The sequence below is a fragment of the Ambystoma mexicanum genome, chromosome 3p, assembly GCF_040938575.1.
Source record: "Ambystoma mexicanum isolate Mex_15411 chromosome 3p, UKY_AmexF1_1, whole genome shotgun sequence".
Classification (NCBI taxonomy): domain Eukaryota; kingdom Metazoa; phylum Chordata; class Amphibia; order Caudata; family Ambystomatidae; genus Ambystoma; species Ambystoma mexicanum.
In genome coordinates this window covers 873,754,633-873,780,207 of record NC_090925.1, presented here as the reverse complement: position 1 = coordinate 873,780,207, position 25,575 = coordinate 873,754,633, and the positions used below count along the sequence as shown (strand labels likewise).

Below are 25,575 nucleotides of genomic sequence, written 5' to 3'. Positions count from 1 at the left end.
CCAAAACACCTGTCTGGGGTTGCTGTTGATACTCTTGTTCAGAGGAGAATTGCCTAGCATTTTGGTGCTGGACTGCCCTTGTGGGTGGGACAAAGACTCATATGCAAATGGATATTTCTCCTCTGTGAAAGGTACAGTGAACTAAAACCTGGTTGTAGACCCTCCCAAGTTGGCACCTTCCCATAGAACAGGTTATATGGGCGTGTTTGTTCTTGGTAGGGGAGCTCCAAGACCTTTTTTGGGTGCGTCACCAATAAAGTCCCTTTAAAAAGTTTTTTCAATACATTTCAATTGTTTTCATAAGTAAAACTGTTTCATGATTTTCAGGTTACAGCACTGTATATAAGTTCTTAATAATTCTTCTTTTAACATATATGAAAGGACTGTAAACCTCCTATAACAAACATATGTTTTGCAGCGCATACTGATGTGTGTCATTTTCAGCAGCGCATACTGGGGATGCAAGTCATGGTTGAACTGCCTAGGGAATGATGCTCGACCATGACCTCACCCCACCAAACCACCCTTTCCACTGCATCTAGCCTGCATCCTGGTCCATTATAAATATGTGCCTTTGCCGGAAGCCAGGCCCATTGCCCAGGCAGCACAGTTATAACACTATTTTGTGTACTTAAATTTTGACGCTTTTGAAAAAACAAAACACAGGAGAGATTTGCAAAAGCATGCTTTCGGATCCTTGCTGATGCTCCTCACGCAGCTTTGCTGCAAAATCGCTCAACACTTTGGGCTGCAGCCGCAAGCAGAATTTTTGTTTGCATTCAAGCTTATCATGATTTTGAAACTGTTACCAAATAGCTGGACCCTGGTGGCTATGCCCACTTTAACACCATTGTCAGTCTCTGGAGACCATGGCCAGGGGCCCGATTGAACGGAGCATCGCCTTTTGGCAATGCCCCAGACAATCTGGCCAATGGCTATGTGTGATGAATCCTGCAAAGTCCTCACAGACACCCTGCCTAAAGTCTCCTGCAATACCACTGTCAAAACAGGTCAAAATCAGTTTGTGATTGATCAACGTGTGTGAGCGATGGGTTGCAAGTGTTTTAAAATATAGAGTAGATATAGAGTAGATGTGCCCACTGGCCGTGGCTGAAGGTCATAGGCTGCGCAACAGGGGGCGTGCAGTTAAGGTGGCTTTAGCTGAATTGTAGGGTTTTTGTTGCATTGAGTTCTCACCTTAATGTCCCTGCAACTAAATGTTTTTACCTGAGTATATATATCGAGAGAGAGTTGTGGCAGATCAGAAGGACACAGACTCTGATTTTCCATCATAATGAAAGTTTTATTAAATTAAAGGATAAATGCCTATCTTTCCCTATATTATGGCGTTTTCTTGCATAACAAAACTAGCTAAGGTCCTCGTCAGTCATCAGTGAGAGTCCAAATAGAATATGTCCAAAGTCCAAACTAACCTATTATAACCAATACCAGGAGAATGACTCCCTTCTGGGGTTTTCACACAGTTCATCTCAGTAAACTATCCTTTTGTAGTTCCTAGTGACTGTTTTTAACAATTCATACAGTTCCATTACAGGGTTGTTCAACTTCTGATTCTTCTCTCTCATGTAACTATTCTCTGTTCCTTTCTAGTTCTTTCTTTGATTTATTTTACTTGTAGTTATCCTTATATTTCCAAAAGGCAAATGTATCCCTTCCCTTTTATTTTCTTGTCTTTGGCATATAGTTCACAGTCTCTGGTCTATCTTTGGCTTTGGCTCTTATTCTCTGTTTTAACCTTCTCTCCGACTTGTCTCTTCTTTGATATATCTCTCCTCAAAATAGATCTTCTTTGTCTGACTTAACTTCAATGTGAACATTCTGGTATTGATGTTCATTCCCTCTCTTATTTTTGTAGTGTATCAAAATGTTCTCTTTCACTGGGACGAGTAAGAATATTCCAGGTATTATTCTCAATTACTTAATTTCATGTCCATGCGTTATCTCGATTGTGACGAGTATGAGCATTCCAGCAATGATGCTCGGTCCCTCTCCTGGGTCTTCCATTTCCCCGTTACCTGCCATGTTCAGTGATAACGTCACCGGATGTATTATTCAGGGTGGATCTTCTCGCTGATTTGTAAGGACAGCTTCTCATGAATCCTCTGCTGCTTTTCCTTTGCTTTGCTGCACAAGCGAGTTCTCTAGTTTCTCGTCCGCCAGTAGTTCTGCTTTAGGCTTAACAGTGCGGTATCAGCATTGTTCCTTGGACCTCTGTTCCCCCACGGCTCTGTTGTGGTCACACCACCGCTCGGTTCTCTTTCTGAATAAGGATGCCTCACGTCTGCATTGGCTTCTCTCCTCTCTCTTGTTTCCCAACGCTGAGTGTCCAATTCTGCGGTTCACTTTCTCTCGGCCATAGGATGCTGCACGTTTCTGTGTAAGCCAGCGAGTTGATTTGTAACTCACGGGATTCCTTTCTGTCTCTCCGGTCTCCTCCCCTTTCGTGCGACTTTTACAGCTTCATCAAGACGGGTAGGTTCAGTGTGAAATCATGAACCTCCCTGCGTCTTGTTTGGTTGTCACAACAATAATATCACAGCAAAACGTCCTCGAGCTCTGGAAAATGCACACTGTGTTAGGGACAAAACAGAAATAGTGAATGAGGATGAAAATAACTATAGGAGGGCACACATACCTGATGCACAATCTCTGGTACAACATAACAGTGCAAAATGAGAGACCCACTTATGTTGGCAAACGTTTAAAATTTCACCAGTGTGGCACCACACTGGTGAGTTTTTAAGCGTTTGGCAACATAAGCGACTCTCTCCTTTTGCTCTGGTATGATGCACCAGAGATTGTTTTTATCCTCAATAGAGTACCATATGTGTCTCTATTTCTACCTACAGTCCTGATGAAGGTGAAATAAATTAGTGTTTCCCACCGAAACCGGTTGAGGATACCATTGGATGTATAAGGTAGAGATACACACCTAGGCAAATGATTGATGTGGAATAATTTCAAGTGAAGATTATTTCTCACTTGTTTCCTTTGCCAACTCATTCAGTAAAAATGATAAATATTATTAGGAATAGTACACGGCAGACATGGGGAATAGGAATATATAGCAGCCCTTTCCAACGTTTGCAAAAAGATTTTTTAGAAATGTTTTTCGTAAATGGTGGTAAAACAGTTCCGAATCAAACAGATTATGACCAGCTTTAACCATCATTGTTATATTAATGATACACAAGTGGCTAGTTCTCACTAACCAGGTATTGCAGACAGGGACAGTTCTCTCTCAGTCTTTCCCCTAGATAGGCGGCTCATCACTGTTTACTAGGGGTATTAAACTTGCACAAAAGGGAGACTTAAGATCTTTGCAGAGACATGTACCTAGGTTCACTGGTTTAAAAATAGATGGACGGTTCCTCTCTTTACAGTGTTTTCATGTTAAACTGTGGGCGCTAGAGAGCAAATATGTTTTTGCCCAACAGGCCTATTGGTTTGTTTTTGTCAGTGCTACACTCAACATCCTTAACACATGTAAAACTCAAATGTCTTACTACGGTTACTCAGTCTGTGTTAAGTATTTCCAATATTGGCAGAGAAGGGAACTGAGGCATAAACAGATAAAGTGGTTTGGCGAGGAAAACACAATGCAGTCAAGCAGGTATGCCACGATTACAACTACAATGTCTTGCCTTCGACATCTTAACCACTGTGCCACACCTCATCCTGATCATTTCACCATCTATCGGGAGCTGATATCTGGGTAAAAGTGCCTCTGCTTTACAATTGTGTGACCAACTTCTGTGGTGTTAGCTTTGATGTAACTACACCCCCTTTCTGTGCAGCCTCATGCTTTGCTTTCCTCTGTCTCCCAGTTGTCTTCGGCTCTTGGTATGACCATGTGAAGGGATGGTGGAAGAAGCGAGAGGAACACCGGATCCTGTATCTGTTCTATGAGGACTTGAAGGAGGTAAGGTTGGTCATGCTTTACCACCTCAAACCATCAATCTTCATGTGATGGTTCGCAATCCATTATCCAATTAAATATTTATTTATATATATATCATCATAGTAAGTTTATTTGGATGAAGGAAACATCCATCAAACAAGCACACGGCATAGCATAAAATATATAATATATACACAGGACCTAATTCTGAAGTATTTGCACTGGGGCAAATGAGGAGATGTCCTTTATATCTGATTACTTACACCTGGAATTTCCTGGATCATATTTTGGGTGATATCGTACAAATGTTGTTCACATTGATTTGCTGAAGGGTATCTCAGAGATGCCCTGGGCAGCTCCATGGTTGCTTCACTTTGAGCCATTGAGATTTGAGTACAAAGTAACAGGTGCAAAACTGAGATGTTCGTGGGTATCCACTCATTTGCTCTAATGTAAATGTGTGAGTATCAGCAAATAGAACATGTCAAATTCCACATACAAATCTGAACTAAAATTTACACTTAAATTCTCATTTCATAAAAACGAAATAAAATGAAATAAAAACTCTGATATTCTCAACACCAATTCAGACCTTTGTCCTCCAGCTGATCTTGTCGGACACTCGTCCCACTCCTTTTTTTCTTCTAACAAGTCTATCCATGTTATTCTAACAATACAGGATCCAAAGCGCGAGATCCGTAGGATACTGCAGTTCATGGAGAAGGAAGTTAGCAAGGAGGTTTTAGAGAAAATCGTCCATGTTACGTCCTTCCAGGAAATGAAGAAAAATCCCCTGTCCAATTACACATTGGCACCTGTATACATCATGGACCACAGCATCTCTCCCTTCATGAGGAAAGGTGAGGACCTCTTGGCCTGAATCTTGTTGTTGTGCTGGTTTCTCCTAATTGAAGTTGACACTTATCCACCCACCTTGTCTTCTCCTCCCTGGTGTTCCCTTTTGTCTAAGACACACTGGGCCTCATTCCAAGTGTGGCGGTCCAAAAATAAGGGAACCCGTCGCACCGTACTGGCACCCTTTCCGGACCGCCACACTCCAACTCTGCCTGCCGGAGCCGTTGCGTCCAGCAGTTCTGACCTGCTGCGTGCAGCGGCCCCGGTAGGCGGAATTGTCAGAGAAGCAACAGCACCGTTGGGACTTCATGGGAATGGGCCCTTACACTTTCCGCCGCCTGATATCCTGGGCCACTGAGACTTGTAATGTCCCGGTGGCACTGGGATATCAGGCGACGGAAACAGTGTTTCCACCAAACTCATAATGAGTCCCCTTATCTCAAATAAGTCACTGAGCACTACTGTTTTTCTTATCGATTTCTATACGCTTTCTGGGAAAAGGATCTGGTAAAGGGTCTCGAGGCTTCTCACAGGAGGAGGGGAAGAAATGACATATGAAAAGATCAGTGCTTGATTTCCATTATGCGTTCACATTGGTATATATGTAAAGTTATTTTAATCGTTTTTTAAAAAGTTTAAAAACAAACTGGTTGAAAAAAGGGGGCAAAAGGTGAAAACATAAAAGGAAAGAAGGGAAATGGAATATGGATGCGGCCCTACGAGAAGATCTATAACTCTGCTGCTGTGTCGCCTGGTGTGGAATTTTGTGGAGCCCATCAAATAACAGGAAGAAGCAGACATGAATTGCCGAGTGCAGGGCCATTTCTAGCGGTGGGCGAAGCAGGCAGGTGCCTGAGGCACAGAATGTGGCGTGGCACTGAAAAGGCAGGAGTGAATCCTGCATAATCAAGCTTGATCAACCATCCGGCAAGAGTGAATCCGGCATAATCAAGCTTGATCAACCATCTAACTCCAGTCTAAAGGTATTTTAACTTGCATAGGAGTTGTGCATCTTTAGGCAGGGTGTGACCATTAGCAAACGGGGGCGGTAATGGCACAAAAATTCAAATAAAAATAAAGAGAACGCCAAGTGGGAATCAGAGGTTGGGTGAGACAGTAGGTTAAGCAACAGGAGGAGGTTAAGGAGAAGAGGTGGCACAATAGAGATGAGGTCAGAGATAATAATGAAAGGCAGATTGCATGAAAACAAAGAAAATGAACAGGAATTTGACAATAAAAGAAAAGTATAAAGGTAAAACGAGAAAGGGGTTGAAAGAAAAAGAAACCATGATAAAGAAATAAGAAGTAGAGGGGGATGAGAGCAAAGGGAAGCAGGGTATTGATGGAAAATCCAAAAAAAGGGAGAGTGGAATAAAGAAAGAGAAATGGAGAGAAAGTGTGGGAGGATGCCACAGAATTCAAGAAAGTACAGAAGAAGGGAGCCAGGAAAGAATGTGCATCAGACAACAAATCAAGGTTAGAGAGTTGAAGTGAAGGAATTGTTTAAAGTAAGGTGGACGTGTGATTGGTCTAAATGAAACCAAGAAGAGATGTGCACTGAGTGATGGTTGGCAGATGAGCTAGAAAGGGGAGAAGCAAAGAGGAAGACAAATCAAGGAAGTAAGATAGGGAGATTGGGGAAATAGTACAATAGGCTTCAGAGAGGTTGCGCGAATTCATCTGATGGGAGTAAGATGCGCACCCCTGAAGTGGGCCCGTTTTTATTTGTTTGCATTGGGCACCTTATTGGATAGAAACTGTGTGTGGTAGAAACCTCGGGGTGAAGCATACCTCTGCTTGTCTGCAACTTTGATATGTATGTGGGGCAAGAAAAGGAAACGGCTAAGCAGATATTCTGCGCAATTAAATATTACTATTTTTGCAGGTCCAACCACATAACATACATACCCCACATTTCTTCCAGATCCCCTGGTTGCCATGCCCCTCCTTTCTCTTCCGCATCATCATGTGTTTCCATGGCAACACAACAGCTCCTTGCGGTAACTCAGGATCAACTCCTTCTCTAAGAGTAAACACATCACCACCTGCTCGTTTATTTTGCTTCGTTTGTCAGTTCAGTGGAGTGAATCTCCATAGAAACCCCGATTTCCCTGCTCTTCAAATCTTTTAAAGTGAGATGAGTTTCCTGCGATTGGGGCCATAAAGCCCGTTGTTTCCATGTGTGGAGAGTGGGGGGATGAAAAGTAGGCGCAGTGTATCCTGCAATCCGTTGCTTGACTAATAACACCTTCTTAGGTGCCCTTTGTTGCAAATCAGAGTATCTCACCATGTGTTACGTGTTATGCTTTTATAAGTCTCTCATGTATAAGACTGCTTACTTTCTGTTCTCTCCTCCCCTCCCCTCTCCCTTTTCCTGTCTCCTCCCCTTCTCCCCTTACTTTCTTCTATGCACTTACTCTATCAGAAGTGTCCCTGTACCTAGTATGATAGCAACCTCGTCTGTCTTCTCCCCTCTCCCCTTACTTATTCCCCCCCTCCAGCACTAGCGTCAGGCCTATTACGATAGTTGCTTGTTTTGTTCCTCCCCTCCCTTTCTGCACCCCTCTCCCTCACCTTTTGTTTTCTCTGGCTCTACCAGAAATGTCATCAGGCCTAGTACGGTAGTCGCCTGTCTGTTTCTCACTCTCCCCCTCCCTTCCTTATCTATGTCTTAGCTCTTGCACTATCAGAAATGTCGTCAGGCCGAGTGCGATAGTTAATTTCACATCCTTACTGTTCATGGCCTGTAAGAATGTCATTGTATTTTCCCTTGTTCCCTTCCTTGCCTTGAAGCGCTTTGAAGCACACTGTGTAAAGGCGCTATATAAATAAACTATCATATCATATATCCATGCAGGTCCTCCTGAGGCCCACAACCAATTGTAAATTGATGGCTGCAGACCCTTACTAGGTGACCAAAGATCAGTCCCGATGTACGCCTTCTCATAGTGCCATGAGAAGTGAGGATGAGGAGATAATCCCTCAATAGTTGAACCTAAGGCTAAGCCTGCCACCTTCTTAAACTGCCCACTCCCACAGACTTGTTATGTTTATGGTTATATTTATGGTTTTATAGAGCCGCTGGCCATCGCCAGGCATCATGGCGCTATCTGTTGAAGCCAAACTGAATACTGGAACAGACCTGAAGACGAAGAGCAGTTGAAGGAAAATACATGTTTTAAGAATGTGATGGAAGGCAAGAGGCTTATCTATCTTGCAAATAGCCAAAGGGATGCTGTTCAATAGGGTGGATGCGAGAACTGAAAAGGAGCATTGCCCTAAGTGAGCGCGATTGAAACATGGCACTACTAAAAGAAGCTGATTGTCGGAGCGAAGAGAGAAGGAAGAACCATAATAAGACCATTTGCATTTAGGAAATGGGAGGCCAGTTCTGCGCAAACCACTTTGAACCGTGGTATATAACCGGGAACTTAATAATGTCTTGCATGGTTAATCAGTGAAGGGATGAAAGCAGTAGTCTCAAGGGGTTACGAAAAAGAGAAGCAGTGGCCAATCCAGCTGCAGCCTTCTGTATAATCTGAAGGCAACAGACCGGAGAGTTGGGAAGGCCCAGATTAACTAAGCTCTGATCACCCACTGTTACAAGCGCCACAATGCCCTCGAGCTGTTGCGCGCTCTACAAATATGAATAAATAAGTAAATAAATAAATAAATAAGAAGCGCAGAGCTAAAAGCCCAAGCACAGCAGGAAGCGGTGGAAGAACTTTCCTAAGAATTCTCAAGGCGAGAATACACATTTTTGCCACTGTCCTAATGTGTAGTTTAAGAAAAAGATCTTGGTCAAAATGAAAAACCATGTTTTTGAACACAGGGATCGTACCATTTCTGGTGGCCAAAGTAGGGGCCCCCATAGTTTTATCCCCCACAAACATGTGTTTTCCGTTTCGGGCTCTCAAGCAGTCGAGCAGATTGTAATCCGGTAATCCGGTCTACCCAGATCCCTGCCCAACCAGACCTGGATCTGGGGGTCACCTGCATAAGAATACAAACGTGTCCCTGGTGGTGGATATGCATCGCCAGAGGATAAAGAGAGACATTTTGCAGAAGGGAACAAAGAGCAAAACATCCAAGAGATGCACCACCAATTGCTATGGCCTACAGGTCATTCAGAAAAATTGACTGGTCAATGGTGTCAAATGCTGGTGACTGATCTAACAAAATGAAAGCAGAGACACTGCCAACACCTGCTGCAAGACGAAGATCATCTATGAAGGGCAGCAAAACAGATTGTGTCCTCTGGGACTGCCTAAATGGAATCTGTGTCCAGGGCATGAATGTCTTAACAAAATCTCTCAGCGAAAGAATTATGACACATTCTATTATCTTGGCAGATCCTGGATGGAGGGTAGGCTTCTTCCATAAGGGTAAGACAGTAGCAGCCTGGAGGTCAGTCAGGGGTTTTCCTGACAACAAAAAAAACAATTGATGGAGGTGCTAAAACAGTCAAGAGGGAGGTGAGCAGTTTAGCTGGCATGGAATCCGTTTCAGAGCAAGTTTTTAGACATTACAGCAATGAGGCAGTTCATTCCCCGAAAGCGTGTAAAAGAGTTCCATTGTGTTGACAATGGCTTAGGCGAAGGGCAGACGTGGAGGGGATTGGTGCACTGAGTGAGAAGCAATTGTCTCATCGATATTTTGGGGTTTTAAATAAAAAATGAGGAGAGATTGTTTACCGATTCTTGGGAAGTCAGAGGGGTTTATGTAAATGCTTTAGATGACTTCATATCATTAATTATTTTAAAGAACTTGATTTTGAGGGTTTTCAGCAGGCATACTTTTAGAGTGATACTAGCTAGATTTGACCACTATGATGTGCTCATGTTGAGTTTGAGGGCCCTATGAATGTTGTTCATTCATATGGTAGGAGCACCGCCAGAGCCATTCTAAGCGGCACACAGTTTTTGTGTCTCCTTTTAAGTGTCTGAAAACCAGGGTGCAGACTGTTTACTAGAGCCCTGTTTGAGTATTTTTCTTGGTGCGTTCGCCTACCGGTGACGTGTTTTGCCGGCACTGGCGTTGTTATTGCCACGCCATGCGGTGTCGTTACTGCGCTGTAAATGGCAGCACAGGACCATACATCAGGAAAGGATCGGGAAAGGGGGAGGGAAGCAGTCTGAGAAGGCACAGGAAGGGGGATTACAAATAGGCGACACAGCCAGGAACCAAACAGTAATGTGGTAATTGAGGCCGGCAAGGGACCTGACGGCAGGAGGTGTAGTCGGGCGGAGTGCCATGGCGTGGCAAAGGGAAATGTGGGAAAGACCCGAGTGGTTACTGCATCAGATGGAGCGTGTCGAAGACGTGGAACCGCCCTGCGGTCATAAGCCGCACTGTAATCTCCCTGTATTGCTGCTCCACATCAGACTCCATAAAGCTGTAATAATCTTAGGTACAAGCTAGGAATCTATCAGAGCAGATTGAGAGACTTTTTTCTGAGGTCTCTTCTACCCGGGAGGGAGTCTCTGCAAATTCCTACAGCGGGATTACACCATGATGTTTATACTGTTCATAAAACGTTCAACAAGGTCCATTGGCCTACAACCACTGGGCAGTGTTTTTTCCATGTCTGAATTTTAAATTCTCCAACAACAAATGAAATTCCTTGCTCCATTATCTGCTTTGACTCCCTAGAGAATTTCTTGGGCTGAAAGCACTTTGTCAAGGGCAGGAGTAGTGGCAGTAGCAGATGTTGCTGTTGCCAGCTGTTGCCAGCTGAATTCCAGGGTATGTTGAGTATTCAACTTTAGCCATTAATAGATACTGAACTGATGAAACTGATGAAACTGAACCCCAGAAGTCCACAGAAGTCACATGACTTTCTGAGCAACTCATTGGATGTCAGCTCTTCAGGGTGGGCGTAAGCATTTCGTACAGCGTGGGAAACCAAACCTTTTGTTGCATGAGTACTTTGGTAGCTTCTGCACTCCAGCCTACCTCCGGTGCAACGCTGGCCAGCTCTGCCCTCATCTTTACCAGAATCAATATATAACTCTTTATAAACAACAGTCCTTCGTTTGTGACTTAATGTTCTGACAAACTCATCTTAAAATGTTGCATTTCTGTAACATCTACTCCTGGTCAGCTCCTGGAGCATTCACTAGAGTTTTCCCCCAAAGCTATGCTGGTACTAAGTCAGAGAAAGCAATGTGGGGTCATATTGGACCATTGGCTTGGCCTGGTGCACTGTGGAATTGACATGTTGGTCAGCAAGTGACCGCTTGCTCCTTAAGTTGGTGTTCTTGTAATCGCAACCCCTACCTTGAGGGTGAATACTGGCCCAGGGTTACCTTAAATAGTTAAATATACTGGATCATAATTCACAACTGTGAATTCTTTCTCATATAAGATTGGAGGATGGTGCTCCCAGGCCCACATCACCTCTGAGCTTTCTTTCTTTCTCTGCCTGATAGTAGGCTCTCTATGGGCCTCATTACACGGTAGGCGGAGGACCAAGGTGCCATTAGCACCTTGGTCCATGCCGGTAAAATACCAGCACCGCCTTGGTGGAAAGGGGAATTACCGCCCTATTCCAAGGTTGGCGGGGCAGTAATTCCCCCTTCCCCCATTGCCCTTCCCGATTCCCATTTTTGCCCCATAGGGCTTTATGGGAATGGGGAAGGCGCTAATTACGGTGCCGCAAATTGCGGTACCGTAATTAGCACCCTGGTCCCTTTGCGGGTTGGTTTTTAACGCCTGCTAAACAGCAGGCGTTAAAGTACCTACCTGCAAAGGGACCTCGTAGTAAGGCGGTAAAGGTTTACCGGTACCAGTGCCCTTACCGGTACCGGTAAACCCTTACCGCCGTCCGTGTAATTCTATGTCACTTGAAATTCTATAATTGTGCAACCCAATCCATCTGTGTGTTTCTCACTTCACCCCCACGCCCCCCAACTTGTTTTGAGCCAAAATGGGACCTAAGCCCAGTAGGCTGGCATTTTCAATACACAATGTAGCGTCACAATATGCCTTGGAAGACTGGATTTACAATACCAATACGGTTCTTGATGTCTTCACATGCCCGCTGACATGATGGAAACCAGTCCTATTTGTGACTTTAGCACGTCAAGGGACTGCTGCCAAAACAGACATTAGGACACTTATTTTGTTGCATTCCAAAATTGAAAAATAGTTCCTGTAAAACTTGTCGACCTGTTGAATTCATATTTTTTCTTTTTCCATTGTTAACTGAGCCTCTTTTAGAGCAATGTAAATTGCGATAAATATCATTGCGATAAGGTATCATTGTGAGTTTTTGATCAGTTACATATACTAAAATGTCATCACTATAGTTTATCGTTGAGCTGCTGCATGTGGTTATCCCATAAAATAAAGGTGTCCGCCAGCCTGTGCCCCATTGTCTGAGCATATCTCCACCGGAAATCCATGCGTGGCGAACATTTTCTCCAGCGCCATGATGGTGTGGTCACTCGCCGTCGATTCCACCAGTTCAACCTCTGGATAGCGGGACCACTGCTCTGTCACCACTAGAAAATAGAGCCCTCGGCCGGTGGATCCAAAATCGGCATGGACCGTCCCCCATGGCTGGTCACTTCTCTCCATGGATTGGATTGCTGCTTGGCAGGGGATGCACCTTCTCACAAACTTCTCCACTCTACTTTCCAGGTCGGGGAACCAGACCTTGAGTCTCAGTCTTGCTTTCATCTTGGCCATCCCTTGGTGCCCATTGTGTGCGAGCTGCAGAACCTTGTCAACCAGTGTTCTCGGGATGACAATCTGGTGACCCCTTAGCAGGAGGCCATCCTCGGCTACCGAGAGCTCATGGCGCGCCTTCCAGAGGGCCTGCAGGTCTTTCTGAGCCCCTGCGTTCCTTCGGGAGTTGTCATGTAGGACCTCTCACCATTCTCCATTTGCCATTTCAAGCTTGATTTTTGTGAACGTCTCGTCCTTGTTGGAGTCTTCAGCGATCTCCTGGCGGGATAGGGCAACGGGCAGCGCCGATTCGACCGCGAGATGTATTGCTTCAATACCCTCTGCCACTTCCACTGTGTCCTTTGTCCTCCCCGCACCTGGATGGCGGGACAGGTAGTCTGCCGGGTTGTCAGGGCCTGGTCGATACAGCAGTTTGACCCCATACTCCATTAACAACAGCATCCATCTCTCTATTCTAGGTGGTGGTTTGGATGACGTTCCGGACAAGATCGGGATGAGAGGCTTGTGGTCTGTTATCACGACGACCGGTTTCCCCAAAATGTATATCCGGAAATGCCTGCACCCCCATAGGATGGCCAGAGCTTCCCGTTCAATCTGAGAGTACCGTCTCTCCGTCTCTGTTAGCGCTTTGCTGGCATATGCGATGGGCCTCATGGTTCCTTGATTGTCTGCCTGCATGAGGACAGCCCCCAGTCCTACAGGGCTGGCATCAACTACAATTTCAGACTCCCGATCCAGATTAAAGTATGCCATTGTTTCTTGTTCCGATAGGGCATTTTTGATGTTGTTGAAAGCCCTCTGTTCTTTCTCCCCCCAGTTCCAGGCGATGTCGTTTCTGGTGAGCACTCTCAGGGGTTCCGACAGGGAGGCTAGATCGCGGATGAAACAACCACAATACGTCACCATACCCAGGAAGCTTCTGATTTCAGATGGTGAGGTTGGCGGGGTCGCTTCCCGGATGTCTTTTACCTTTTCGGGATCAGGTGAGATGCCCCTCCCCCCCACCCCCCGTGGAAGACAAACCCGAAAAATTCCAGCCTGTCCCTCAGGAACTCACACTTCTCTTTGTGCAGTGTCAACCCTAGGTCGCGTAGCCTCAGCAGTGTGCTTTCCAGATGCTTTAGGTGTTCAGCCTCGGAACAGGCAAAGACCAGAATGTCATCCGACATGTTTATCACGCCCTTGAGTCCAGACAGGGCTCCCCTGATGGTATTCTGGAAGACCTCTGCCGCGGAAGAGATACCAAAACTGAGCCTTTTAGATTGGTATAACCCCTCGTGAGTCGTAAACATTATAATATATCTTGACTTGGGGTAGAGCTCTAACTGATGGTACCCGTATCTCAAATCCAGTTTTGAGAACACTTTCGCCCCTTGAAGCTCCCCAATGATGTCGTCCAGGGTGGGTGTTATGTGGTGCTCTCTTTTGATCGCTAGGTTGGGAAGCCTCATGTCCACGCAGATGCGTACCGAACCCGGCTGCTTGAGCTTTGGGGCTACCACGATTGAGGAGACCCACGGGGTGGGGCCCTCTACCTTCTCAATGATGTCTTTGTCTATCATGGATTGTAGCTTGCATTCCACCTGTGTCCTCAGATGGAAAGGGACGCGGCGGTGTTTGAGAGCCGTTGGTCTCACAGACCCATCAATGTGGAGGCATATTGGGTCAGCCTTTAGTTTCCCTATGTCTCTGAATATCGTCTCAAAACGACTCAACAAATTTTCCAAGTCAGTGTGGTAGACCGCAAATGAGAAGTGTGCAATGTCCAATACCTCAGCTGCAGCACAACTTAGAAGGGAATTCGGGCTCACATCTGTGACAAAGAACCTCGCTCTTATTCGATTTTGTCCGTGAGTGACTGGGGCCACGAATACTCCTTGGATGGGGAGCGGTGTGTGTCCTCCGAAAGCGTATATACGTGCTGTGGACTTGGCCAGGCTTGGTGGACCAGGGAGTGCGTTGTAGTGTTCCGTCGCCAACACACAGACGGAAGCTCCAGTGTCTATCAAGACTGGTGTGGGTGTTTCCCCAATGTTAACTGTGCACTTGGGTTGTCGTCTTCTGCCGGGCCTTCAGCTATACTTGAGATGAAGAATATTTCATCTTCCTCCTCTTGATGTCCACCTTGACTTTCCTGGGGTAGTGCGGCCGATTGCAAAAGCCTCACCTTCCTTTCTCCCATGCGTGACTGCATCCATTTTCGCACCCCTCGCATCAGCCAGCTCATAAGCCCTCCCTGTGTCCAGGATCTGTTGTAGGGTCAAACCAGGCTCCCTCAATACCTGCCTCCTCAGTTTACCGGAGCTGCAGCCCTGCAACAACTGGTTCCGAACCATCTCCTTTTCATTTCCCCATTTACAAGAGCTTACCAGAACTCTGAGTCGCGCACAAAATTGATCCAATGACTCTTCCTCTCGTTGTCTTTCCGCACTCATGACGAACCTGTCAAAGTCTACATTCGCCATTGGCAGAAAGTGATCTCGGAGCGCTTGCTTCACCGCAGCATATGTCGCAGCCGGAATGTTCAGAGAGTCATATATCTTGTGAACCTCGGCCCCTGCCGAGTACACCGTGATTGCGATCCTTTCTTCGTCCTCCGTGATCCCCGAGGCCGTGAAGAACATCTCCAACCTCTTCACCCATAGGAGCCATTTAGGCCCCAACTTGGAAGGAGGGCCCGTGGTATCGAATTCGGACATGGGGGCTAGTGTGCTGTTCACCCTGCGAGGGATGGGGGCAGGGGCGCCATCCTGTTCCTCTTCCTCCCCCATTTTGCTGCGTGGTACTCACAGGTATGCGTTGAACTACTTTGAAGATAGGGCTCCGGATCACCCTTGGCGCAATACTTTCCCCAGTACCTCTCTTCTTTCCTTCCGTCAAAGTGCCACAATCTTGCAGCTGCACAGGCTGTGGAGGGTCCAAAAATTAAGGTTTTTTTCTGTGCAAATCGCAGGTGGCGCACGAGCACCCTCACGGGCCGCAACCACTGCGTTCCGCGCACAATCCAAGATGGCCGCCGGCCACACGTGTGGGCCTGTGCTGACACGGAGCAGCGTTCTCCTCCCTGGACGCTACCGGAGCAGAGGACTGCTCCCGCGCCGTCCTCCTCACCAGTGTGGCATTGTGGGGCGATGTCAGGCCCCACGCGCTGGCACACACACACGCATCCAGCACTCATACAGACAGACATGCCAGAGACGTGTTGCTGCTATGGTCTCCGGCGCGAACTGCCGGCCGGGACCGTCTTTATTCAGAACGCGCATGCGCGAGCCTCGTTGTGGGCCGCGCGTGCGCAATACCGCTTATTAACTACGCAACAGTTCCGTAACCAGAGGCGAGACCCGTTGTCTGATTTCTTCATCCACGCGCTTGTGAACAATACACAGCGCTTCTGGATTATGTTGGGCCGCCATTTTGACAGATTCATCAATTTGAAATTTACAGGAAGAAAATGTGTGTTCAGTTACTGTTTGTCTAGTCCCCCACTCTACACACATGGCATATATGATGACTTTTAAAGCAAACTTAAAACTAAAAACAAACTGCTGCCAGCCTCATCAATGATGACATACACGTCCACCGAACCTGTGTGTTCTTTCTAGTGAATGGATGCTTGGAAGTTTCTGGAAGGACTGGTTACGATATAAGTAAATGTAAATCACGGGAAATCTCAAGCATATGATAGCAGAACCTGACGGGGTAACATTAACAACAGGTTATTAGTAGTAAAGCAAGGAATGGGTTCAGCCATGCATGGCTCACATAACCAAATAGCACCTAGCCTACCTTAATGCATGGCTCACATGCCCAAATAGTACCTAGCCTACCTTAATGCATGGCTCACATGCCCAAATAGCACCTAGCCTACCTTAATGCATGGCTCACATGCCCAAATAGCACCTAGCCTACCTTAATGCATGGCTCACATGCCCAAATAGCACCTAGCTTACCTTAATGCATGGCTCACATCACCAAATAGCACCTAGCCTACCCAGCACCTTGCACACCTTAATGCATGGCTCACATAACCAAATAGCACCTTGTCTACCTTAATGCATGGCTCACATAACCAATTAGCACCTAGCCTACCTTAATGTGTGGTTCACATGCCCAAATAGCACCTAGCCTGCCTTAATGCATGGCTCACATGCCCAAATAGCACCTAGCTTACCTTAATGCATGGCTCACATTACCAAATAGCACCTAGCCTACCTTAATACATGGCTCACATCACCAAATAGCACCTAGCCTACCTAGCCCCTTGCCTACCTTAATGCATGGCTCACATAACCAAATAGCACCTAGCCTACCTAGCACCTTGCCTACCTTAATGCATGGCTCACATAACCAAATAGCACCTTGCCTACCTTAATGCATGGCTCACATAACCAAATAGCACCTAGCCTACCTAGCACCTTGCACACCTTAATGCATGGCTCACATAACCAAATAGCACCTTGTCTACCTTAATGCATGGCTCACATAACCAATTAGCACCTAGCCTACCTTAATGTGTGGTTCACATGCCCAAATAGCACCTAGCCTACCTTAATGCATGGCTCACGTCACCAAATAGCATCTAGCCTACCTTAATGCATGGCTCACATAACCAAATAGCACCTAGCCTACCTAGCACCTTGCCTACCTTAATGCATGGCTCACATAACCAAATAGCACCTTGCCTACCTTAATGCATGGCTCAAATAACCAATTAGCACCTAGCCTACCTTAATGCATAGTTCAAATAACCAAATAGAACCTAACCAAATAGCACCTAGCCTACCTTAATGCATGGCTCACATAACCAAATAGCACCTAGCCTACCTTAATACATGGCTCACATAACCAATTAGCACCTAGCCTACCTTAATGCGTGGTTCACATAACCAAATAGAACCTAACAAAATAGCACCTAGCCTATCTTAATGCATGGCACACATAACCAAATAGCACCTAGCCGACCTTAATGCATGGCTGGCTCACATAACCAAAGAGCACCTAGCCTACCTTAATGCGTGGCTCACATAACCAAATAACACCTACCCTACCTTAATTCATGGCTCACATAACCAAATAGCACCTAGCCTACCTTAATGCATGGCTCACATAACCAAATAGCACCTAGCCTACCTTAATGCATGGCTCACATAACCAAATAGCACCTAGCCTACCTTAATACATGGCTCACATAACCAATTAGCACCTAGCCTACCTTAATGCGTGGTTCACATAACCAAATAGAACCTAACAAAATAGCACCTAGCCTATCTTAATGCATGGCACACATAACCAAATAGCACCTAGCCGACCTTAATGCATGGCTGGCTCACATAACCAAAGAGCACCTAGCCTACCTTAATGCGTGGCTCACATAACCAAATAACACCTACCCTACCTTAATTCATGGCTCACATAACCAAATAGCACCTAGCCTACCTTAATGCATGGCTCACATAACCAAATAGCACCTAGCCTACCTTAAAGTGTGGCTCACGTATCCAAATAGAACCTAAACAAATAGCACCTAGCCTACCTTAATGCATGGCTCACATAACCAAATAGCACCTAGCCTACTTTAATGAATGGCTCACATAACCAAATAGCACCTAGCCTACCTTAATGCATGGCTCACATACCAAATAGCACCTAGCCTACCTTAATGCATGGCTCACATAACCAAATAGCACCTAGCCTACCTAGCACCTTGCCTACCTTAATGCATGGCTCACATAACCAAATAGCACCTTGCCTACCTTAATGCATGGCTCAAATACCCAATTAGCACCTAGCCTACCTTAATGCATGGCTCACATGCCCAAATAGCACCTAGCCTACCTTAATGCATGGCTCACATGCCCAAATAGCACCTAGCCTACCTTAATGCATGGCTCACATGCCCAAATAGCACCTAGCCTACCTTAATGCATGGCTCACATGCCCAAATAGCACCTAGCTTACCTTAATGCATGGCTCACATCACCAAATAGCACCTAGCCTACCCAGCACCTTGCACACCTTAATGCATGGCTCACATAACCAAATAGCACCTTGTCTACCTTAATGCATGGCTCACATAACCAATTAGCACCTAGCCTACCTTAATGTGTGGTTCACATGCCCAAATAGCACCTAGCCTGCCTTAATGCATGGCTCACATGCCCAAATAGCACCTAGCTTACCTTAATGCATGGCTCACATTACCAAATAGCACCTAGCCTACCTTAATACATGGCTCACATCACCAAATAGCACCTAGCCTACCTAGCCCCTTGCCTACCTTAATGCATGGCTCACATAACCAAATAGCACCTAGCCTACCTAGCACCTTGCCTACCTTAATGCATGGCTCACATAACCAAATAGCACCTTGCCTACCTTAATGCATGGCTCACATAACCAAATAGCACCTAGCCTACCTAGCACCTTGCACACCTTAATGCATGGCTCACATAACCAAATAGCACCTTGTCTACCTTAATGCATGGCTCACATAACCAATTAGCACCTAGCCTACCTTAATGTGTGGTTCACATGCCCAAATAGCACCTAGCCTACCTTAATGCATGGCTCACGTCACCAAATAGCATCTAGCCTACCTTAATGCATGGCTCACATAACCAAATAGCACCTAGCCTACCTAGCACCTTGCCTACCTTAATGCATGGCTCACATAACCAAATAGCACCTTGCCTACCTTAATGCATGGCTCAAATAACCAATTAGCACCTAGCCTACCTTAATGCATAGTTCAAATAACCAAATAGAACCTAACCAAATAGCACCTAGCCTACCTTAATGCATAGCTCACATAACCAAATAGCACCTAGCCTACCTTAATACATGGCTCACATAACCAATTAGCACCTAGCCTACCTTAATGCGTGGTTCACATAACCAAATAGAACCTAACAAAATAGCACCTAGCCTATCTTAATGCATGGCACACATAACCAAATAGCACCTAGCCGACCTTAATGCATGGCTGGCTCACATAACCAAAGAGCACCTAGCCTACCTTAATGCGTGGCTCACATAACCAAATAACACCTACCCTACCTTAATTCATGGCTCACATAACCAAATAGCACCTAGCCTACCTTAATGCATGGCTCACATAACCAAATAGCACCTAGCCTACCTTAATGCATGGCTCACATAACCAAATAGCACCTAGCCTACCTTAATACATGGCTCACATAACCAATTAGCACCTAGCCTACCTTAATGCGTGGTTCACATAACCAAATAGAACCTAACAAAATAGCACCTAGCCTATCTTAATGCATGGCACACATAACCAAATAGCACCTAGCCGACCTTAATGCATGGCTGGCTCACATAACCAAAGAGCACCTAGCCTACCTTAATGCGTGGCTCACATAACCAAATAACACCTACCCTACCTTAATTCATGGCTCACATAACCAAATAGCACCTAGCCTACCTTAATGCATGGCTCACATAACCAAATAGCACCTAGCCTACCTTAAAGTGTGGCTCACGTATCCAAATAGAACCTAAACAAATAGCACCTAGCCTACCTTAATGCATGGCTCACATAACCAAATAGCACCTAGCCTACTTTAATGAATGGCTCACATAACCAAATAGCACCTAGCCTACCTTAATGCATGGCTCACATACCAAATAGCACCTAGCCTACCTTAATGCATGGCTCACATAACCAAATAGCAATTCTAACAACCTTGCAGCCCTGCTGCTTAGAGAGGCCTTAAAACGGTCTTTGCATGGCTCACATAACCAAATAGCACCTTGCCTACCTTAATGCATGGCTCACATAACCAAATAGCACCTAGCCTACCTAGCACCTTGCACACCTTAATGCATGGCTCACATAACCAAATAGCACCTTGTCTACCTTAATGCATGGCTCACATAACCAATTAGCACCTAGCCTACCTTAATGTGTGGTTCACATGCCCAAATAGCACCTAGCCTACCTTAATGCATGGCTCACGTCACCAAATAGCACCTAGCCTACCTTAATGCATGGCTCACATAACCAAATAGCACCTAGCCTACCTAGCACCTTGCCTACCTTAATGCATGGCTCACATAACCAAATAGCACCTTGCCTACCTTAATGCATGGCTCAAATACCCAATTAGCACCTAGCCTACCTTAATGCATAGTTCAAATAACCAAATAAAACCTAACCAAATAGCACCTAGCCTACCTTAATGCATGGCTCACATAACCAAATAGCACCTAGCCTACCTTAATACATGGCTCACATAACCAATTAGCACCTAGCCTACCTTAATGCGTGGTTCACATAACCAAATAGAACCTAACAAAATAGCACCTAGCCTATCTTAATGCATGGCACACATAACCAAATAGCACCTAGCCGACCTTAATGCATGGCTGGCTCACATAACCAAAGAGCACCTAGCCTACCTTAATGCGTGGCTCACATAACCAAATAACACCTACCCTACCTTAATTCATGGCTCACATAACCAAATAGCACCTAGCCTACCTTAATGCATGGCTCACATAACCAAATAGCACCTAGCCTACCTTAATACATGGCTCACATAACCAATTAGCACCTAGCCTACCTTAATGCGTGGTTCACATAACCAAATAGAACCTAACAAAATAGCACCTAGCCTATCTTAATGCATGGCTCACATAACCAAATAGCACCTAGCCGACCTTAATGCATGGCTGGCTCACATAACCAAAGAGCACCTAGCCTACCTTAATGCGTGGCTCACATAACCAAATAACACCTACCCTACCTTAATTCATGGCTCACATAACCAAATAGCACCTAGCCTACCTTAATGCATGGCTCACATAACCAAATAGCACCTAGCCTACTTTAATGAATGGCTCACATAACCAAATAGCACCTAGCCTACCTTAATGCATGGCTCACATAACCAAATAGCACCTAGCCTACTTTAATGAATGGCTCACATAACCAAATAGCACCTAGCCTACCTTAATGCATGGCTCACATAACCAAATAGCACCTAGCCTACCTTAATGCATGGCTCACATAACCAAATAGCAATTCTAACAACCTTGCAGCCCTGCTGCTTAGAGAGGCCTTAAAACGGTCTTTATAATAGCTATATTCTTTCATGGAACATCCAGAGTGATTGTATTTTAGTTGGCATTTCTATAGCGCCTTTTACCAATATTATAGTCTCATTGTGCTAGTGCTGGGAACACCCTCGGGCACCGAAGTCCAAAATGTGGGAAACCACGGAGAAGGTTTAGAATGCTGGTGCTCAATTGGCCATTGTAAGGCCTAGGAGGGCTGTCCGGGCTCCGATAAAAAGCATCCTACGAGGTCAGGCATGTGGATGGGTGCTGAGAAAGGTCAGGAGAAAGCGTGAGTGCAAGAGACTTAGTATGTGTCCAGCTAGCCCGAATTGGCCATAGGTCTTCACTGCATACCAGTGGCAGAGGTGTTGAGGTGTAGGCTGGTGTAAGTAGGCGGAACAATTATGTGCCAGCGAGACCAAATTGTCGTAGTCGCTGCTGTATTCTGATGCAGGTATCCATGCCTGCGGCTGGTGTCCACCGCAGTGGTGTGTTTATACGTACCTAGAAACTGGATGGAGATTTGTTGTAGATGCGCATGTTTTTTTCAGGTAGTGTCATTCTCTGTCGATTCTTGCGGCTGCGACAAATAGTTAGCGACACAGGCTAGCCTCCACAAATTACCAAGGCTGGGTGCAGTGGGAAGCTATCCTGACAGATTTTTAAGCACAGAAGGGGCAATCCTAATACATCATCTAGGTGCAAGTCTGTCCTCGAAGGACTTCAAGGCACATTGGCCAGTTCTCCCCGTGATCTTCAGAGTGCTGGGGACAGAACATCCTCATAAACATCTGTGTAAATGGCCAGGCTAACGGCTAACAAAAGTGTGCAGCACCATTGCAACCCCCCGCTCCCTTCCCGCCTCGGAAAATATCCATCTAGATACAACTAATTTTTCACCCCCAAAATCCATCCAAGTGCATCACATTTCCTACCCCCAGCAATCCATCTAAATGCAACACACTTCCCACCCCCAGCACTCCATCCATGTGCAACTCAATCCCCACCCCAACAATCTCTCGAAGTGCAACTCATTTCCTACTACCAGAATACAGCTAAGTTCAGTACACAGATAACTCCCAATACATCTAACTGACTATCAGGGGGTGCTGCCAAAGTAAGAAGTAGCAAATTTCCATATTTTAACTTCGTCCGGGTTTTTTCTTTTAGCCCAAAAGATTTTCTGTCTATGAGAGGAATTGACAACCAGAAACATTTCATTCAGATGCTATGAATTCCATCTATAAACCATTGATTACATGACAGGTGGGTAAACACAAAAGTGGCTACTTATTGCTACAAAGTATTGTCAAAAAAAAGCTACCTTTATTGATTTTGACTCCTAATATATTGATTTGACTGATTAAAATGTATACCAGTGGGTCCTTCGAGAAATTACTTTGAGTTCATATCTATGACCCAGTGGGGAAGGGAATGTCAGGGAGCTAGTTGATTCTCTAACAGGCGTTTAGTGCAGAGTGGGCGTCTTCTCATGCGTCTGATCCTGTATTAGTACTGGGAGTTTTAAATGTCAAACGCTTGACAGAATCATGCAATGATCTTGATATGAATGATCTAAACACTATTTGGAATATCCCCCTCCAATGTTCCTTGTATACAGATGAATGTGAAGAGTCAGGGTAATGATAGTGGAATCGCTCCAACATAACATGCTGAATGTGCCTAGTACGGCTGATAGACCCACTCTGTACATGCACATTACAAACATGTCTGCTTCTACTATTGACTATATTGTCACTCTTGAAGCAGACTCTGAGCAAGTTCTACATTGAAATATAATACACAGAAAGTGAAGTGATTATCTGCCCCTTTCAATGCTGTGGTAGGTCTCTGAGAGCGTGAGGGTACGTTAGTCATACACATGTAAACCCATGATAAATAGTAGAGGAAGCATAATTGTGTGGTCGGAGAGGAATATACAATATGGCCCTGGTTTGTTGACTGGTGACTAGCGTGTCTAATGTATTTGATCTAATAACTAGTACTTTCACTAAACATCTGGAAAGAACATTTGAATAAAGGAGAATACACATTCTGGTTAGAGGAATAGTATTCCTACAGCGTGTTGAAGGGCAACTATGCTTAGGTCTAGCATTAGACAAAGTGTGTTCACATTTCAGCCTGTCTGTATAAAAGAATTGTAGTAGTACGTTTGTTAAAGAAAAGAACATACTATACTGATAAACTGCAATATTGGTAATTTTATGCCTGAAGGGACATATCTATTGGTGGCTCTGTACAGCAATAGCAGGAGGAGCCCCTGCATCATGCCCCATAACCCACAAATGTGTGTGGCAGAAAAGGCTCAGTGTCTCAGTCAACTTATCGCAATGTGACCGCAACATGCAGTGTCACTCACCCAGATTCCACATTGCAGTCATCTCTCCTTGCAGCAGACGGCAGCACAGGGTGCATACCCTCACCCACATACGTTGTTGAGCTCCCCAAAAAGGACTCCTTTGCATGGAGGTGCCTCACACACAGAATTCTATTGTGCAACTACTAGACTCTGTCCAAAATGCATACGTTGAACTTTCCGAAGAGTGACAAGTCTTGGAGGCGTTGCACGCACGCTGACTGCTGCCCCAACATATATTTTCCTCAACTGCCCGGAAGAGGAACTGCCCTGGAAGGAGATAGGAGAAAGTATGCAATTGATTCTGGGTCACCCAGTGTGACTCAACACAACTCTAGCCTCTTTAATGACACACAGTGGGGTCCTTGTCACAGTGATCACCAGTGGGCCATAAATTGTATCTTGGTAAGTAAGATCCTAACACTTTGCAACTGAAAGGGGCGATCTTCCCTTAATCTGCAGTGTTAGGCCAAACGTATGTCTCCCTGGAACAGGTGGAGAGGATCAACTATGCCTTTTTATGAGAGTGTTTGATGCAGATTTGAAACCCTTTTTTGACCTGTTTGTCTGAACAACGTCAGCATGGCCCAGGGGCGGGTCTAGTTTTGCAATTTGGTAGGCTCTTCTTGCAGGCCCTTACTCGTATCTAATTTGGAATATAGTGGAATTGTCAACAAGGGTGGGTGCATGGAACATAGATCACTAACCTTTGCTCTACTTAAACATGGTCAAATGGGTGGGGAAGGGGGTGAGGTTGGGAGTGCGGGATATATTGCCATCGAACTTGCATTCAAATTTCAAATTCAAACTAGGTTGGATGATCGACTTTTTCTTTAATTGGTTTCCTATTGTTGATGTGTAATTCAAAATCGGAATAAGCGAAATCGAGAGCCCTTCAATTTGGTGTAAAGACTATCAATGATATTTTGAGCAACATCTTGAATCAGCTTAAAAACGAACTTTGTAGCTCAAGAACAACATTCAGTGCCAAATATCTGGATCCCTAGAGACAATTCCCCCATTGATTACAATATGCTTTCAAGAAGGTGCTGAAATGCCATCAAAAAAGAAAATAAAGTTAAGCAAACCAGACTTGGACTTCCAGTTTATCTATCGTAAGTAACAAAGAGGAGTTCATGTGGCTCCAAAGTGTAATGTGGCCGCAGGGAACCATTACAAGTACATTTACACGCAGGCGGATCCCTGACACCAAATTTCCATCATTTGCATGCCGAGAGCAAATTGAGTAACCGCTGCCTGGCATGCTCGTGAACGCCACTTCAGAGGCGTAGACAGGGTAGGGCCTGAGCGGGCAAGGCCCAGCCAAAATCTGTAAATGCCGACTCAGCAGCTCTGTGTGGGCATGCACAGATGCACTGCGGTGGGCCCAACTACCTTAGCTTCAAGCCGCACGTGTCAGACAATCCTGGCTACGCCTCTGCACCACTTGCCGTGTTAGCATGGAGAGCGGCGCTCCCAATTGCAATTCAACATTGGCCACCATGCTCGCATGTCAGGCAGGATTTAATTTTGATTATGAACATTGCTTACTGTGCACGCATGGCAAGCAGTATTCACAATTGCAAATAAATGGCAGGCAATCTGAAAATGGTTCCCTGTGGGGTCCGCCTGCTTTATGCTAATGCAT

The 25,575-nt window shown here is 45.4% G+C and overlaps 1 protein-coding gene across 4 annotated transcripts in view; it reads left to right on the top strand.

The window, feature by feature from the left end:
• Window positions 1-25,575, top strand: part of LOC138581040 (sulfotransferase 1 family member D1-like) — a 289,076-nt gene that overhangs the window by 184,851 nt on the left and 78,650 nt on the right. For all 4 annotated transcript variants that reach the window (XM_069652067.1, XM_069652066.1, XM_069652065.1 and 1 more), the window contains 2 exons: window positions 3,849-3,943; window positions 4,602-4,782. In XM_069652067.1, the coding sequence (XP_069508168.1) occupies window positions 3,849-3,943; window positions 4,602-4,782 (276 nt within the window). The remainder of the gene's footprint in view (window positions 1-3,848; window positions 3,944-4,601; window positions 4,783-25,575) is intronic.